This window comes from Eleutherodactylus coqui, chromosome 7, assembly GCF_035609145.1.
Source record: "Eleutherodactylus coqui strain aEleCoq1 chromosome 7, aEleCoq1.hap1, whole genome shotgun sequence".
Lineage (NCBI taxonomy): Eukaryota > Metazoa > Chordata > Amphibia > Anura > Eleutherodactylidae > Eleutherodactylus > Eleutherodactylus coqui.
In genome coordinates this window covers 154,673,475-154,690,125 of record NC_089843.1, presented here as the reverse complement: position 1 = coordinate 154,690,125, position 16,651 = coordinate 154,673,475, and the positions used below count along the sequence as shown (strand labels likewise).

The window sequence follows — 16,651 nt, the reverse complement described above, 5'->3', positions numbered from 1 at the left end:
CTGTTAGGGCAGGTGACAGGTAGGTGGACGCTGTATTTTTTACCAGCTTCTTGCTTCCTGTAGTGTCTGCCTGTAAACTACATGTGCCAGCGGAAAATCTGACGCTTTTTAGAGTCCCGTTGGTGCTCTTTTTTTTTATAGATTTCTATAGGAGAGTGCAAGCATGCGACTCTGAAAATAGTCAGATTTTCTGCTGTTGTGCAGACTTGGAAGTGGGTATGAAAAATATAGCACCCACCTACCTGTCACCTGCCCTAAGGATACCATAAGTTAGCTTATAGTGCTATAGGCAGATTTATAACGATCTGGTGCAGGGTTGAGCCTTTTGTTGTAACCCAAGTGAACAGACAGTGTGGTCAGTAAAGCCAGGAGTGCAAAGGAGGAGGCAGGTAGCATAGTCAGAGGAGGCCAGAGATTGGTAACAGGTAAGTATCAGTTCGCGGTGTGGAGGAACAGGCAGGTTGACTACCGGTTGGGAGTTCAATAATCATGCAGGGAGGAAGTGGCAGGGCCAGGCTTTTATAGGACGTCCAATCTGGGAGAACAGGTAGAGCCAAACAGGAAACTAGATCAGGAATCAAGGAACAGGGACAAAGTTTAGCAGGGGAGCTGTCCAACAGGCTGGATAGCTCAACAGGTTGAGCTGCTGCCTAGAACACAGTTGAGTCGCAACAAGATGACAGGATCCCTTTAACTGCACCTGCAGTTACAAGAGCCGGCCTCCACACCATGGTTAGAGCAGTAGCTCTGAGCCTTCTGTATTGCAGCGCAGACAGTAGGCGCCCGATCAGCCTGAGTGGCGTACCACACTGATCAACTATTGATGACCTATCTTGAGACTAGGTCATCAATAGCATTATCCTGGGTAACACCTTTAATGTTTGGGTTTCAGGTTTCCCCCTCTTTCATAGTGACAATCACTGTGATAGTGATAATCAGCTGTTTGAAGACACTCCTGTGCCCACATGAACGCTCTGACATCCTCTTAGGCACGTGATGTCACGTTCATTGGTCATGTCGCCTAAGAGCTGCTCAGTCCTATACAAGTGAATGCGATTGAACAACTATACAAGGCACAGCCACTATACAATGTATGGCATTGTGTGAGGGAAGCACAGAAATGGCCACCGAGCTCATCTGGGCGCTGTGACTACTTCAAAACAGCTAATTATGGGGCTCCCAAGTGATTGACAGCAAATTCTGTATGTACAGGCTTACACAGATAGCTGTCAATCATTGATAGGGCCGCCCACTGGACCTCTAAGCCCAGAATGAACAGAGGTATAAATAAATAAAATACAAGTTATACAAAATCTTTTCCCATAAAACTATATATCATTCTATTCTATAACATGATGCCTACAGATCAGACAGTATGTTCAAGCTGACAGGTTCCCTTTAAGGCCCTCTAACTATATAGAATACTAGCTGATATACCCGGCTTCGCCCGAGTTAATTTGGTACTGGTGTTTATCTGGTGTTCACACGGAAAATCTTCTGAAGTTGTGATTACTTTAGAGATACCGGAAAAACATATGTTCACCATTTTGCATAGTTCTCTGCGTTACCCAGGAACCACCACGGGGAGGTAACCATGCGACGTTTCCTTTGTACAAAATGACATCAGGAAGTGAGAGAATTAGAATCCATACGTAAAATTTTGACGCTAATTCTTTTGCACTTAGAGTTGAATAATCGAGTTGGGACCCATTAACTTTTCCTATTTATGACATAATCAATGCCAGTGCCAAATTTCAAGTTTCTATTACACTGGGAAGTGAGAGAATTAGATTTCGTACGTAAAATGTGGACGCTAATTCTTTTGCACATAGAATTCAACAATCGAGGTGAGACCCATTAACTTTTCCTATTTATGACATAATGAATGCCCGTTCGAAATTTCATGTTTCTATGACACCAAGAAGTGAGAGAATTAGATTCCATACGTAAAATTTGGATGCTAATTCTTTTGCGCATAGAATTGAATAATGGAGTTGGGACCCATTAGCTTTTCCTATTTATGACATAATCAATGCTCCTGCCAAATTTCACGTTTCTATGACACCGGAAAATGAGAAAATAATATTCCGTACGTAAAATGTGGACGCTAATTCTTTTGCGCATAGAATTGAATAATGGAGTTGGGACCCATTAGCTTTTCCTATTTATGACATAATCAATGCTCGTGCTAAATTTCACGTTTCTATGACACCGGAAAGTGAGAAAAATACATTCCATACGTAACATTTGGACGCTAATTCTTTTGCACTTAGAATTAAATAATGGAGTTGGGACCCATTAGCGTTTCCTATTTATGACATAATCAATGCCCGTGCCAAATTTCACATTTTTATGACACCGGAAAGTGAGAAAGTTACATTCCAGACGTAAAATTTGGACGCTAATTCTTTTGTGCATAGAATTGAATAATCAAGTTGGGACCCATTAGCTTTTCCTATTTATGACATAATCAATGCTCGTGCTAAATTTCACGTTTCTATGACACCGGAAAGTGAGAAAAATACATTCCATACGTAACATTTGGACGCTAATTCTTTTGCACTTAGAATTAAATAATGGAGTTGGGACCCATTAGCGTTTCCTATTTATGACATATTCAATGCCCGTGCCAAATTTTAAGTTTCTATGTGAGAAAATTACATTCCGTAGGTAAAATTTGGACGCTAATTCTTTTGCGCATAGAATTGAATAATCGAGTTGGGACCCATTAGCTTTTCCTATTTATGACATAATCAATGCTTGTGCCAAATTTCACGTTTCTATGACACCGGAAAGTGAGAAAAATACATTCCATACGTAAAATTTGGACACTAATTCTTTTGCGTTTAGAATTAAATAATCGAGTTGGGACCCATTAACTTTTCCTATTTATGACATAATCAATGCCCGTGCCAAATTTTAAGTTTCTATGTGAGAAAATTACATTCCGTACGTAAAATTTGGACGCTAATTCTTTTGCACATAGAATTGAATAATGGAGTTGGGACCCATTAGCTTTTCCTATTTATGACATAATCAATGCTCCTGCCGAATTTCGAGTTTCTATGACACCAGGAAGTGAGAGAATTAGATTCCGTACTTACAATTTGGACGCTAATTCTTTTGCGCACAGAATTGAATAATCGAGTTTGGACCCATTAACTTTTCCTATTTATGACATATTTAATGCCCGTGCCAAATTTTAAGTTTCTATGACATTGGGAAGTGAGAGATTTAGATTACGTACGTAAAATTTCGACGCTAATTCTTTTGCGCTAGAATTGAACAATCGAGTTGGGACCCAATTACTTTTCCTATTTTGGAGATAATCTATGCTTCTGCCAAAATTCATGTTTCTACGACATCGGGAAGTTGGAGAACTTTTGGCGAGTCAGTCAGTGAGTCAGTGAGGGCTTTCAGCTTTATATATATAGATATTCAGATATTTGCTTTGTGTATAGCATTGTAGTGTATTTGTATATCAAGTTTCCTCCAAAAGCGTCCACAAGAAAGCAGTGACATCTAGTGGTGCGGCGAACCTTGTATATGTCCACATGTATTGCTATAACAATGTTCTAATACTTTACAGTTGTTAATATTGGGGGCAGTATTTTATTCCAGTTAGTTAAAGACTTTCTAATTGTTTTCCATCTCAAGGTCTACAAGACAACCCTTGGTTTTGTGACTGCCGCATTTCCAAGCTGATAGAACTTTCAAAGATCGTGGATCCACAGGTGATATTCCTGGACCCGTTGGTGGTCTGCAGCGGCCCTGAATCTCTTACTGGCATTCTTTTCCAAAAAGCTGAACTAGAACAATGTCTCAAACCCTCTGTGATGACATCGGCCACCAAAATTACATCCCCACTGGGCAGTAATGTTCTCTTGCGATGTGACGCTACTGGTTCTCCCACCCCACAATTAATCTGGAGTCGGACTAACAACTCTGCTGCTAATTACACAGGTAATGTGGAATGTCATATCAGTAATAGCACATGCCCGTAGATTGTAGAGCCCTCCAGATGTGGTTCTATCATGTTTCACATTTCAGAAAATTGCATTAGTACAGCATAATACAGAACCCAAAGATAGTATTTTTCCTGTGCAGACTTTGCAGATGTCCTGAAACATTCATTTCTGTTTGTAGTCCTCTCCCACATACTCCAGCCCGCTACCGGTGGAAGAAATTACTAGGTTTTTGAAAGTCGTAGCAGAGCAAAGTAGTAGTAAGGGTGGTAGCACACCTGCACCCGGGGATCCACTTTCATGGTCCGTCTCAGGATGGAATGAAACAGCACCAAACAGACCCCATTGACTACACAATAGTATACAGCAAAAGTAAAAACTATTTTTCCATAAAAGTGGTTCTACTCTGTAAAAGTAATACCAACACACGCAGTATACAGTAATAAAGTAATTACCGTACTACCGTCTTTCCTCCAAAATAAGCCCTACCCCAATAATAAGCCTTACACTGAAAATAAGCTCTATCCCCATAATAAGCCCTACCCTGATCATTCACAGCCATTCAGTGAAGGACATCACTGAATGGCTGTGATTGGTTCATCGAGCACCCCCTCTGATTGGCTGAGTCAGTGGCACTTGTGATCAAATCACAGCACTTGCTGGCTGGAGGCGGGGTATTCAAAGCCCCGTCACCAGAAAGAGAGTGCTGTGTCAATGCTGAGGTCATGGAAGGCTGTGGCAGCGTCGGAGGCCAGCGCGAGGGACTCGGACGCCGCGGGCCAGATGAGTATAAAGCACCCTCTGAAAATAAGACACCGTGCCTCTTTTGGGGCAAGAATTAATATAAGACAGTGTCTTATTTTCAGGGAATTGTAAGACCGCACAGCGGATGGCATAAAATAAAACAATTTTTTAAAACTTTTCTCCCAACCCAAAAAAGTTAATCAATATTAAGTGCGGCTTCAGACGACCGTACTTGTGTGTACATTGTGCAGAGAATAGAACCTAATATTTCACTTTTTAACCCGCATTTTGCGTACGCAAAAAACCCACAACATACTCTATTTTTGTGCACATTTACGCACCTAAGGTACCATGGGAGTCTACGGGGCTGTGCATGTGTGCTCGGGCCCTGTGAAATTGCGCAGTAAACTGCGTCATTTCGGTGGCAAAGCGACAACACCGGGGACTAATTAGGCTGCACAGCCTTTTTAATCATGATGTGAACTATCTCCAGCAACGCAGAAAGTACAGTAAAATGTGCTGCAACTCACCATACTGCAGCCTTCACAGTGCAAAAAGTTGCATAATTAAGTGCATTTTTGTGCTTACGGTCTTTTGAAGCTGTCGTAAGGGATCCTCCGCACAGGCAATTTTGTGTGCATAAATTCGTTAGCAGGAACCACAACCATTTAAACCCATAGGTTTCAATGGCTTCACTCATATTGGTTGATTTTGTGCGCACATTTTCGCTGCCGGCGACATGCTCTATTTTAGTGCACACCTGAGCAAATGCGTGCCAGTGTGCACTAAATCGCACTCGTAACTGTGTGATTTTGCAGTGTTAATTACACTAATTGGACTACCCCGCCTGTTCAAACATGGCACGGGTGTAAACCCAATGTGAACAGGGCCAGCAGTGAAAGCAATGGGTTGCCAGCAACCCCTGCAGTGATTTTCAGGGAAGGGCTTGAAATATAAGCCCTTCCCTGAAAATTATCCCTGGTTTGTGTAAAAAAAAATGTATATATACACATACTCACCTCTCTGACGCTGTTTCAATGGCCCTTCCCCGAAAGGGCTTGCCGGCAGCCCATTGCTTTCAATGGGGCTGCAGAAGCGCTGGCAGCCCATTGCTCCATTGCTTTCTATGGGAGAACTTTCGCGATCCTCTGCCACAGCTGTGGCAGAGGATTTACTCATCTCCGCGGGGAGTCACCTGTCAGGACAGTGTCCGGGATATGGGGGTCCCTGAGATATCCCGCAACCCCTGTCCCTGCCTACTTGCCCCCCTGGGCTACCCCCCAGGGCGACAACTGGGCGACGGTCCCTACCCTCACTAGGGAAGCGGGACACGGGAGACAAACAGACACTGAGACAAGCAACGGTAGAATGGTCAGACAATCCGGGTAGGCAACAAGAGGGTACGCAGTACGGAGGGGTCAGGCAAAAACGTAGTCAAGTCCAAAAGCAGGTGTCAGAAAAGCCGAGGTCACAAGAGCAGTCAGGATAAACGCGGGTGCAGCTGGAGAACCAAACTAACACTGGCAAGGCCTGAGAGGAAAACACACCTATTTAAATGCTGTCAGCGCTCCCGCCCCAGAAGCTGATTGGGGCGGGGAGCCTGACAGCAGCAGGGCTAATCAGGGCGGTGCTGGGGGCACGCCCCCAGTCTCACTGCACAGACAGTTACCAGGGAAGCCAGCCTGGTAGTCAAGCGACTAGAAGCACCAGCTGCCTCCCTAACAACCCGGCGGCGACCAGTCTTACAGCGGCCCGGGGAGATCACAAGAACCGGGGTACCTCTGCGCCGTGCTCCTGTACCCCGGGTGGCCGGACCGGTGGTGCGGGCCCGGCGGCCCCGAGAGTTGCCGGTTCTGACAGTACCCCCCCTTCTACGGGGGGACACCGGACCCCCATGGCCAGGTGCGGGCTTAAGCGGGAAAGCCCTGTGGAATGCCTGGACTAGGCGTGGCGCATGCACGTCCCTGGCAGGGACCCACGTCCTATCCTCAGGGCCAAATCCTCTCCAGTGGACCAGGTACTGCAGCCCACCTCTAACCCGTCGGGCATCCACAAGCCTTTCTACTTCATACTCCAGTTCCCCCTGTACCAGAGAGGGAGGAGGCGGGTTCTGGGTGGGGAGAACTGGAGTCCCATACTTCTTAAGCAAGTTCTTGTGAAAAACCTTGTGGACCTTCCAGGGGTCAGGAAGTGCCAACTTATATGACACCGGGTTGATAACCTGAGAAACCGTAAATGGGCCAATGAACCGAGGAGCAAGTTTCAGGGAGGGAACCTTAAGTCTCAGATTCTTAGATGATAATAAAACCTGCTCCCCGACCACAAAAGGTGCAGAGATAGTACGTCTTTTATTTGCGTATTTACGCAGTTTCTCTTGGGAACCCTGAAGGTTCTTACGAACCTGGGCCCAAACTGTGCACAGTTCTTTGGCGGATATGTCGGCGGCCGGATTGTTCGAGACCAAAGGAGTAGAAAGCGAGAACCGGGGATGGAACCCATAGTTACAAAAAAAAGGTGACAGTTGGGTCGACGAGTTACCATGGTTGTTAATAGCAAATTCGGCGAGAGGTAAGTAGTTGGCCCACTGATGCTGGTTATCAGAGACAAACAGTCGCAGATACTGGATAAGTTCTTGGTTCATCCGTTCCGTTTGTCCGTTACTCTCGGGATGGAAAGCGGAGGAAAAGGACAAATTAACGTTTAGATTTTTACAGAAGGCTCGCCAGAAGCGAGCGACGAACTGAACCCCTCTATCAGACACAATATCCTCGGGGATCCCATGTAACCGAACAATCTCCTTGATGAACATCTCAGACAAAAGTTTGGCGTTAGGCAACTTGCCAAGTGGAACAAAATGAGACATTTTGGAGAAACGGTCAACTATTACCCAAATGACCGTATTCCCCAGCGAGGATGGCAGATCAGTAATAAAATCCATGGACAAATGGGACCATGGCCTGGACGGAATGGGCAAGGGCAGAAGAGGCCCCTCAGGACGTCTCCTGAGGTTCTTCCCCCTTGCGCAAACCGGGCACGCGGACACAAATACCCGTACATCCTTGGCCATGTGCGGCCACCAATAGAGTCTGGCCGCTAACTCCAGAGTACCCCTGATACCGGGGTGTCCAGCTAGGACTGAAACATGTGTCTCCTCTAACACTTTCAATCTCAGTGACAACGGGACAAATAATTTGCCTTCCGGAAGGGCTTCAGGAGCAGATTGTTGAGCGGCGTGAATGAGAGGTGAAAGGTCGGAGGAGACAGCAGCGAGGACCACCCCAGGGGAGAGAATGCTCTCAGGCTCCGGCTCGGAAGGTTCCGGAGAACCAAAACTCCTAGACAGGGCATCAGCCTTGACATTCTTAGAACCGGGTCTATAGGTAACAACAAAATTGAACCGAGAGAAAAACAAGGCCCAGCGGGCTTGCCGAGCATTTAACCTCTTAGCGGAATCTAGATAAGTGAGGTTTTTATGGTCAGTGAGTACCGTAATCTGGTGATGGGCTCCTTCCAAAAAATGCCTCCACTCTTCGAAAGCCCACTTAATCGCCAGCAATTCCCGGTTGCCTATATCATAGTTCCGTTCGGTGGACGAAAACTTCCTAGAAAAATAGGCACACGGTCTAAGGTTGGTGAGAGTGGAGGGACCTTGGGACAGTACCGCTCCCACACCAAACTCAGAGGCATCTACCTCCACCACAAAAGGACTGGACAGATCCGGTTGTACTAGGACAGGTGCAGACGAGAACGCCGCCTTTAGGGTATTGAAGGCCCTCAGAGCCTCAGAAGACCAGGTCCTCACATCTGCCCCCTTTCTGGTGAGGTCCGTTAGAGGTTTAGCCACCACGGAGAAGTCTTTAATGAATTTGCGATAGTAGTTGGCGAAGCCGAGGAAGCGTTGAAGGGCTTTCAACGACCCTGGCTGGGCCCACTCCGTGATGGCCTTCACCTTTTCAGGATCCATCTGGAAGTCGCATGGCGTGATGATATACCCCAAAAATGATATCTTTTGTACCCCGAAAACACATTTCTCGAGTTTAGCAAACAGCTTGTTATGTCTGAGTCGAGCTAGCACAGTCTGAACGTGAGTATGGTGACTCGGCAAGTCGGAGGAAAAAATCAAAATGTCGTCTAGATATACAACCACGAACACCCCCATGATATCCTGAAACACTGAGTTCATGTACCCCTGAAAAATGGCGGGGGCGTTACACAATCCAAAAGGCATAACTAGGTATTCAAAATGCCCGAGGGGCGTATTGAAGGCGGTTTTCCACTCATCCCCCTCCCGAATGCGGATGAGGTTGTATGCTCCCCTGAGATCAAGTTTAGAAAACCATCGGGCACCAGCGACCTGGTTGAGGAGGTCAGGAATGAGTGGAAGAGCATACTGGTTTCGGACTGTGATTTTATTTAGCTCTCTATAGTCAATACAGGGCCGGAGACCCCCATCCTTCTTCTCAACGAAGAAAAACCCGGCACCCACCGGGGATTCTGAGGGCCGGATGTGCCCCTTGGCCAGGCTGTCCTGGATGTAGTCCCTCATGGATTCTCTCTCTGGAACCGTAACGTTATAAATGCGGCCCTTAGGAAGTTTGGCCCCAGGAATCAAGTCTATTTTACAGTCCCATTCCCTATGAGGGGGCAGAGCTTCAGATAATTGTTTGGAGAACACGTCAGAAAACTCGGAGAGGTATTCTGGTAGGGGGCTCCCCTCGCAGGTGGAGATTCCCACCTTCACCGCACAAAGGTGGTTGGCACAGCGGGGACCCCACTTTACCAGTTCCAACGTGTCCCAATTTACTACCGGGTTGTGCTCCCGGAGCCAGGGGAGGCCTAGGACGACGTCCACAGACAAATCTCTCATCACTAGAAAGGTGCAGGTTTCCACGTGTAAGGCTCCTATAGTAAACCTTACTTCAGGGGTCACCAGATTAACCACCCCTGCTTGCAAAGGAGTGGAGTCCACTCCTGAAACCAGAATCGGAGTTTCTAAACGTAACAAAACCCCGGACAGTTGAGCAACGAAATTAAAGTTAACGAAATTAGCCGCAGCCCCCGAATCAACAAAGGCTTGCCCAGTACGGTGGAAAGCATGAAATTCTAGGGTGCAAGGCACTAACATTTTGGACAACACAGGGAGTACCTTGGCTCCTAGACAGTCCCCCCGATAACTGCCTAGGAGCGGGAGTTCTTCCTGCCGTGGCTTCTTAGCGCAGGTAGCAATGCGGTGACCCGGCTCCCCACAGTAGAAGCAGAGGTTCTTCTTCAGGCGGTGTTCCCGTCGTTGCTCGGGGTTCACGGCTCCCAGCTCCATGGCCTCGGTGGTGGGAGGGTAAAAGGTCGGGTCAGTCGAAGAAGTAGACGTGGGGAGTGGGGTGGTCCGAGCGGCGTGTCTGGCCCTCAAACGTCGGTCGGCTCGAATAGCCAGCGACATGGCTTGCTCCAGGGTTTTAGGCTCTGGGTGGGCCACAAGTAGGTCCTTGAGACCCTCAGACAGACCGGTCAAAAATAAGTCTTTTAGGGCGGCATCGTTCCACCGGGATTCCGTACAATGTTGACGGAATTGGGAACAGTAGTCCTCCGCCATCTTACAACCCTGGCGCAGGGCCAGAAGTTTGGAGACTGCGTAGCCCGCCCGGTCGGGTTCGTCATAAATTTGACCCAGGGCGAAAAAAAAGGCGTCAAGGGATAGTCGGGCTGGAGAGCCAGCTGGTAGCGAGAAAGCCCAATTCTGGGGCTCTCCCCTCAGGCGGGTAATTACGATTCCCACTTTCTGGTATTCAGTACCAGAGGAGTGGGGGCGGAGATCAAAGTAGAGCTTGCAGCTCTCTCTAAATGCAAAAAACTGATCTCTCTCTCCGGAGAAGCAATCCGGAAGCGTGGCTCGAGGTTCTGACATCGTTCCTGGAGCGGACGAGGGCTGCATGGGGCCTGCAGCTGCCACTTGTTCCCGTGGCTGCAAGCGGGCTGTTAGGTCCTGGGCAAGGGTCGTAAGGACCTGGACCTGGTTCGCTACAGCCGCCACGGCCTCCATCGAGGGGCTCAAAGTTGCCGGGCGGATGCAAGGGTCTGACCTTAGTTCGGCCAGTGTTACTGTCAGGACAGTGTCCGGGATATGGGGGTCCCTGAGATATCCCGCAACCCCTGTCCCTGCCTACTTGCCCCCCTGGGCTACCCCCCAGGGCGACAACTGGGCGACGGTCCCTACCCTCACTAGGGAAGCGGGACACGGGAGACAAACAGACACTGAGACAAGCAACGGTAGAATGGTCAGACAATCCGGGTAGGCAACAAGAGGGTACGCAGTACGGAGGGGTCAGGCAAAAACGTAGTCAAGTCCAAAAGCAGGTGTCAGAAAAGCCGAGGTCACAAGAGCAGTCAGGATAAACGCGGGTGCAGCTGGAGAACCAAACTAACACTGGCAAGGCCTGAGAGGAAAACACACCTATTTAAATGCTGTCAGCGCTCCCGCCCCAGAAGCTGATTGGGGCGGGGAGCCTGACAGCAGCAGGGCTAATCAGGGCGGTGCTGGGGGCACGCCCCCAGTCTCACTGCACAGACAGTTACCAGGGAAGCCAGCCTGGTAGTCAAGCGACTAGAAGCACCAGCTGCCTCCCTAACAACCCGGCGGCGACCAGTCTTACAGCGGCCCGGGGAGATCACAAGAACCGGGGTACCTCTGCGCCGTGCTCCTGTACCCCGGGTGGCCGGACCGGTGGTGCGGGCCCGGCGGCCCCGAGAGTTGCCGGTTCTGACATCACCTTGTCACTGAACACTGTCACAGCACTGTCACAGTGTTCAGTGACAAGGGGACTCCCCTTGAGGCTGAAGAATTCCCCTGCCACAGCTGTCACAGCTGTGGCAGAGGATCGCAATGTTCTCCCATTGAAAGCAAATGGCTGCCAATGCTTCCGCAGCCCCATTGAAAGCAATGGGCTGCCGGCAAGCCCTGCAGGGATTTTCAGGGAAGGGCTTTAAATATAAGCCCTTTCCTGCAAATCATCCCTAGAATGTGTTAAAAATAAAAAATATATATGATCACCTCTCCGCAGCTGCCGCGGCTCAGGCGCGTCCAGCCTGTCTTCTCCCTGCACTGCTCTGAATCTCTTTCAGCAGGTAGGGATTTAAAATCGCCACCTGCTGAAAGGGCTGTATCTGATTAGCTGAGCGCTCAGCCAATCACAAGCAGTGCTTGGCCATTCATTAAATTCAATGAATGGCCAAGCGCTGCCTGTGATTGGCTGAGCGCTGTGACCAATCACAGGCAGCACTCAGCTGTCATTCAATGAATGCAGTGTTCCGTAGGGTAACCCCAGACACATAGCATACGCTGAGGAGTTGGGAGAGTAAAGTTTTGGCTTGTCACAGTGGCACTTACCACGCTCCTTACCGGAGGGACACACGTAGCCAAAGCCATGGCAGTGCTGGGTCTCTTCTGGACACCCCCAGCATGGGGATGTCCAATAAACAGGGTAACAGGTGTAGAGGAATTTGTCACGGGTGACACCACCATTCTGATACCCACCGGCATGAACATCGGAGGGGAAAAATAAATGAGCCAAAGACAGTTTAAGAACCTCAGGTCCCTGGGAACGGTCAGGGCCTGGAAATAACTTCAGCAATACAAGGCACGAATTCAAAAGACACATTAGTGCATATAAGACAGAAGATTTAAAGTCAGGAAACTCAGGATGATACCGGTCCTGCAGTCCACGTTATCTGTCAGGTACTGCTCCTGGATGGGGAACACTCCAGAGGAGGATAGGGGTAGGAGTACTCCACAGACTCTCGGTCACCCAGGCTTCAGGATGCGCGGGTGTGTAAAACAAACAATTGCATACCTCGGCACTAGGCCTTGACAGACTGAACTGGCTCTCTGCTCACTCTCTTTCTTTGGGGCTCATTTACAATCCATGCAGATTCTTGCATTCGGGAATCCTCTTCTCTTCTTCCGTCTTCAACACATGAGGGCTGAAGGTACCCCATGTGCCTCTGTGTTAGGTAGAAGACAGATTGAAGACCCAGATGGAAGACCCTTTTCCCGCTCTCAAGCATCCACATTTATACCTTCTCTCATACCACGTGACCGCATAGAATTGATACATTACAGACAGACAGCTCATATTTTGTAGACATTAACCCATCACACACTGCAGCTGTGCAATTCACATAACAGAATGACAAGACATTTTGCATCAACACAAGACATTATATGTATGGTATTATGGAGGGGCCAGGAAAGCTTGTACTGGGCCACACAAATAAGCCACAAATGGGGCACATGGCAGCAGCAAAAAACATAACGCTTAGTCTTCTGCACATCCCAGGTGCTGCTAGAAATGAAAGCAGCACTGGACAGATGGGAGAGAGATTCATGGCAATGCACTTATGATTCAGTGCACAGGCTCCATGTCTAAGTGCCTAGCGACACCTCCAAGTCTCCTACTGTAACCCTAATACAAGACTAACCTCCCAGAGCAACTATCCTGAGCAGGGCAACCTCGTCAGGATCCTGTCTCTCAAAATAACCAAATGCACTATTTAGCAGCCCTGTTCTTACATGTTTGATCCTTTTGTAGCAAAGGTGCTGTTTACATAAAGCTACCAGTATTTCTGCCTGACACTTTGGACATAATAACATTTGACACTTGTCAGCTGACACTTCAGTGGTGGTGTCTGATATCAGTCTGTACCTGAGTGTGACATTTTGTGAGTGAAATTCTGTCAATGCTGGTTAATCTAGCCATGTAACATGGTATGTCCCCTGCTGAGTACTTTTCTACAAAGGAATCAAACACATAGGTACATGGCTATTAAAGGGGGCACTTATTTATTTTGAGGGGACGGATCTTGGCAGGGGTCACCCTTTTCAAGGCAGATGCTCTGTGGCCTTGTATTAGGGTTTGAGTAGGGGGCCAAGCATAGAGAGTACTAGGGTCAGACATCAGCTATCGGACTATGTGTCATAAAGAAATCTCCATGACTGGGATTCTCTATCACCATTGCCACAAACAGCACTGCTCCTTAATTTATACTTCCTCATCTGAGTTAGGTAAGGCTGCGCTCACATGAGCAGTTTGCATTCCTGATGCAGATATAAGCAGCAGAAGACCTACGAATGATCGCAAAACTAATTGTGAATGGTAGCATATGCGTGCAGTTTTCTGTGTAGATTTACGCCTATGGACAAACCTTGTGCTGGTGCTGAGGGGCAGGGGGCCCATGCTGACTCAGGGACCATCAAGAGATTCACATGTTCCCTTGTGGGCCAGTCCAGGTCTGGGTATATAATAAATGTTGTGTTTTATAAATCTACTCATTTATTGCTACTTTAGCCTTTGAAAGTCCAGCAATGCAATTTGCATCTTCCTTCCTCCATCCAACTTCTATAAACAAGATCTTTGTCAGAGCGAGCATCTAGAAGAAAGAACAGGAGGGGTAATTAATTATACATAGCATATTGGAAATACAGGAAATCCTCTGAAATTCCAAGGAGAATTTTAAAAATCAGAATCCACCCAAGTGCATGCTACCCAAATCCAACGTCCTTAACACAAATTCCTGTAATAAAGGTTGAGAGTGCGGTTTTGGTATTGTTCTCTATTTGTGAAAAAGAAAAGTGAAGCATAAGTATTGACAATTACTTTGATTGGGTGTTACTGTTTGAAAACTAAATGAGTAAACATCTGAGAAATCCCCTGCCACATTATATTATTTGCCTTGTTCAGTATTCTTGACGACTCTGTCCCTATTTGCATATAGGGAGAAGCCTGTCAATCAAGCTGAGCTTCCCTGGGAGAAGCTGGAGGGGAGCTGTCCTAAGGACACGTCTCCTTGTGCCCAGATCCTTTTGAAACTATGAAGGAAATATGCCAAGGGCTCTGTGGTACTTTTCTGTCATCAAACAATTTGCAAATTTTTGTACAAGTAGGGTTTTACTCAAAAATGTTGTGACTTTTTTTCGGTTATAAACCTCTCACTCCACTTTTCCAAAGTGGAGAGAAAAGAGTGCGAAGATTGAGTGTAGTGAACTTTTAAGATGGATTTAAAAATGCTACTTTTTAAAAAGTCACAAAATTAGTTTCACTCATACTCAAGTAACTGCGTGGCATAAAAAGTGACTCACATTTCTAGACATATGCAACTAGTTTATTATCATTGAGCGACATTTGACAAGTAATCCTTATGTGGCCTCCAGCAAAACTGACTTAAAAAATGCACATGATAAATTTCCCCCATGTTCATTAAAATTGAAAGAAAAACTGACTTTGTTGCAGATGGCGACCAATCACAGCACAGCTTTTGTTTTTTAGGAGCTGAATATGAAGTGAAAGCTCTACTGTGATTGGTTACTATTGGCCAAAAAAAAATTGTTCTTCTTTAAGATATGTCTATAATAAATATATATTAGAATTGAGACTCAGATCAATGTTAGTAAATTAATTTATATCTAAATGTATTTTCTTACAGTTATCCAAGAGTCTCCATCTGATGGTGTCAGATGGTCAATTCTAAGTATGAATGGTATTTCCTACAAAGATGCAGGAGAATACCGATGCAAAGCTAAAAATTTGGCAGGCATATCAGAAGCATTAATAACTGTCTTAGTAGTCGGTGTGGTCACTACAACGGGATCACCATCACGGCTAGGATGGAGACCAGGGGCTGACCAGACAATCAGTCTGCTAACAGAGGAGAAGGAGAAGGAGAAGGAAGAGACAATCAAAGCAAGCCCATTTTTATTTCCACTGGCCACAGAAATATCTACATTATCAACAGCCCAAACCACAGTGCAACCAACTGTAGTGCCTACTAGTGCCACATCGACAACAATTCGGCTCCTAGAGAAGAAAACACAGAAAATCCCCAAAGGTCAAACACAGTTGGCTGGCGGCAAGAAAACACAACTTTCTCAAGGCAATAAAGAAGGAGATGCACTTAAAAACGTGGCTACAAACATAGAAACAAATTCTGTTGTCCGTAATCTGAAAGTTATTACTGAAACAGAGGATCGGGTGACGCTAACATGGAAGACACCAAACACCACAGATAGCTCCTCTCTCACTGTACTCTACTCAAAGTATGGTGAGGATGAGATGCTACGCTTGAGCACGGATCCAAGTAAGAATAAAGTAACCATTGACGGCTTGCAGCCTAGCACAAAGTACATGGCCTGTGTCTGCCCGAAATCGACTCAACCAAAGAAAGACCAATGCATTGTGTTCTCTACAGACGTTCTACTTAAAACTGTGGAGGGTGACTCCCAGGTGTCTGTCTTAGTAATAGCCAGCAGCGTTGGCTGCATTGTTGTGTTGCCTATCATCATCTTCTTACTTTATAAAGTTATAAAACTGCAACGTAAGCCCCAGACTCCTGGTGAAGAAGACCTCTTAAAAGAGACTTATGTCAAATTTGAGACACTATCCCTTAGACCACGGCCAGTAAGCAATGGAGGTGAGCTATGGACACGCAGAGATACAACTGAATCCGAGAGACTTCTTTTGTGCTCCAGGTCAAGTATGGACTCACAGGTGACTTATAAAAGTGAAGGCTCCAGGCCTGAATACTACTGCTAATACTTCTATTATGGTCTAAGCGGGTTTTCTTTTCTTTCGTTTTACATTTGGTCTATTTTTATTTTTGATTTCAATAAATAAAATAAAAAAGGTTTTTTTAGTATGTTCATTCACATAACCTTTTTTTTAATGTGCAACACTTAAAGGGGTTGTCCCGAGGCAGCAAGTGGGTCTGTACACTTCTGCATGGCCATAATAATGCACTTTGTAATGTACATTGTGCATTAATTATGAGCCATGCAGAAGTTATAAAAAGTTTTATACTTACCTGTTCCGTTGCTGGCGTCCTCGTCTCCATGGTGCCGACTAATTTTCGCCCTCCGATGGCCAAATTAGCCGCGCTTGCGCAGTCCGGGTCTTCTG

At 46.7% G+C, this 16,651-nt stretch overlaps 1 protein-coding gene across 1 annotated transcript in view; it reads left to right on the top strand.

Moving 5' to 3' along the window:
• The window catches only part of LRIT3 (leucine rich repeat, Ig-like and transmembrane domains 3), a 49,893-nt gene extending 33,605 nt beyond the window's left edge, over positions 1-16,288 (top strand). Inside the window, exons 4-5 of the mRNA XM_066574822.1 lie at positions 3,658-3,963; positions 15,183-16,288. Of these exons, the coding sequence (XP_066430919.1) occupies positions 3,658-3,963; positions 15,183-16,288 (1,412 nt within the window). The remainder of the gene's footprint in view (positions 1-3,657; positions 3,964-15,182) is intronic.
• The last annotated feature ends 363 nt before the right edge of the window (positions 16,289-16,651 follow it).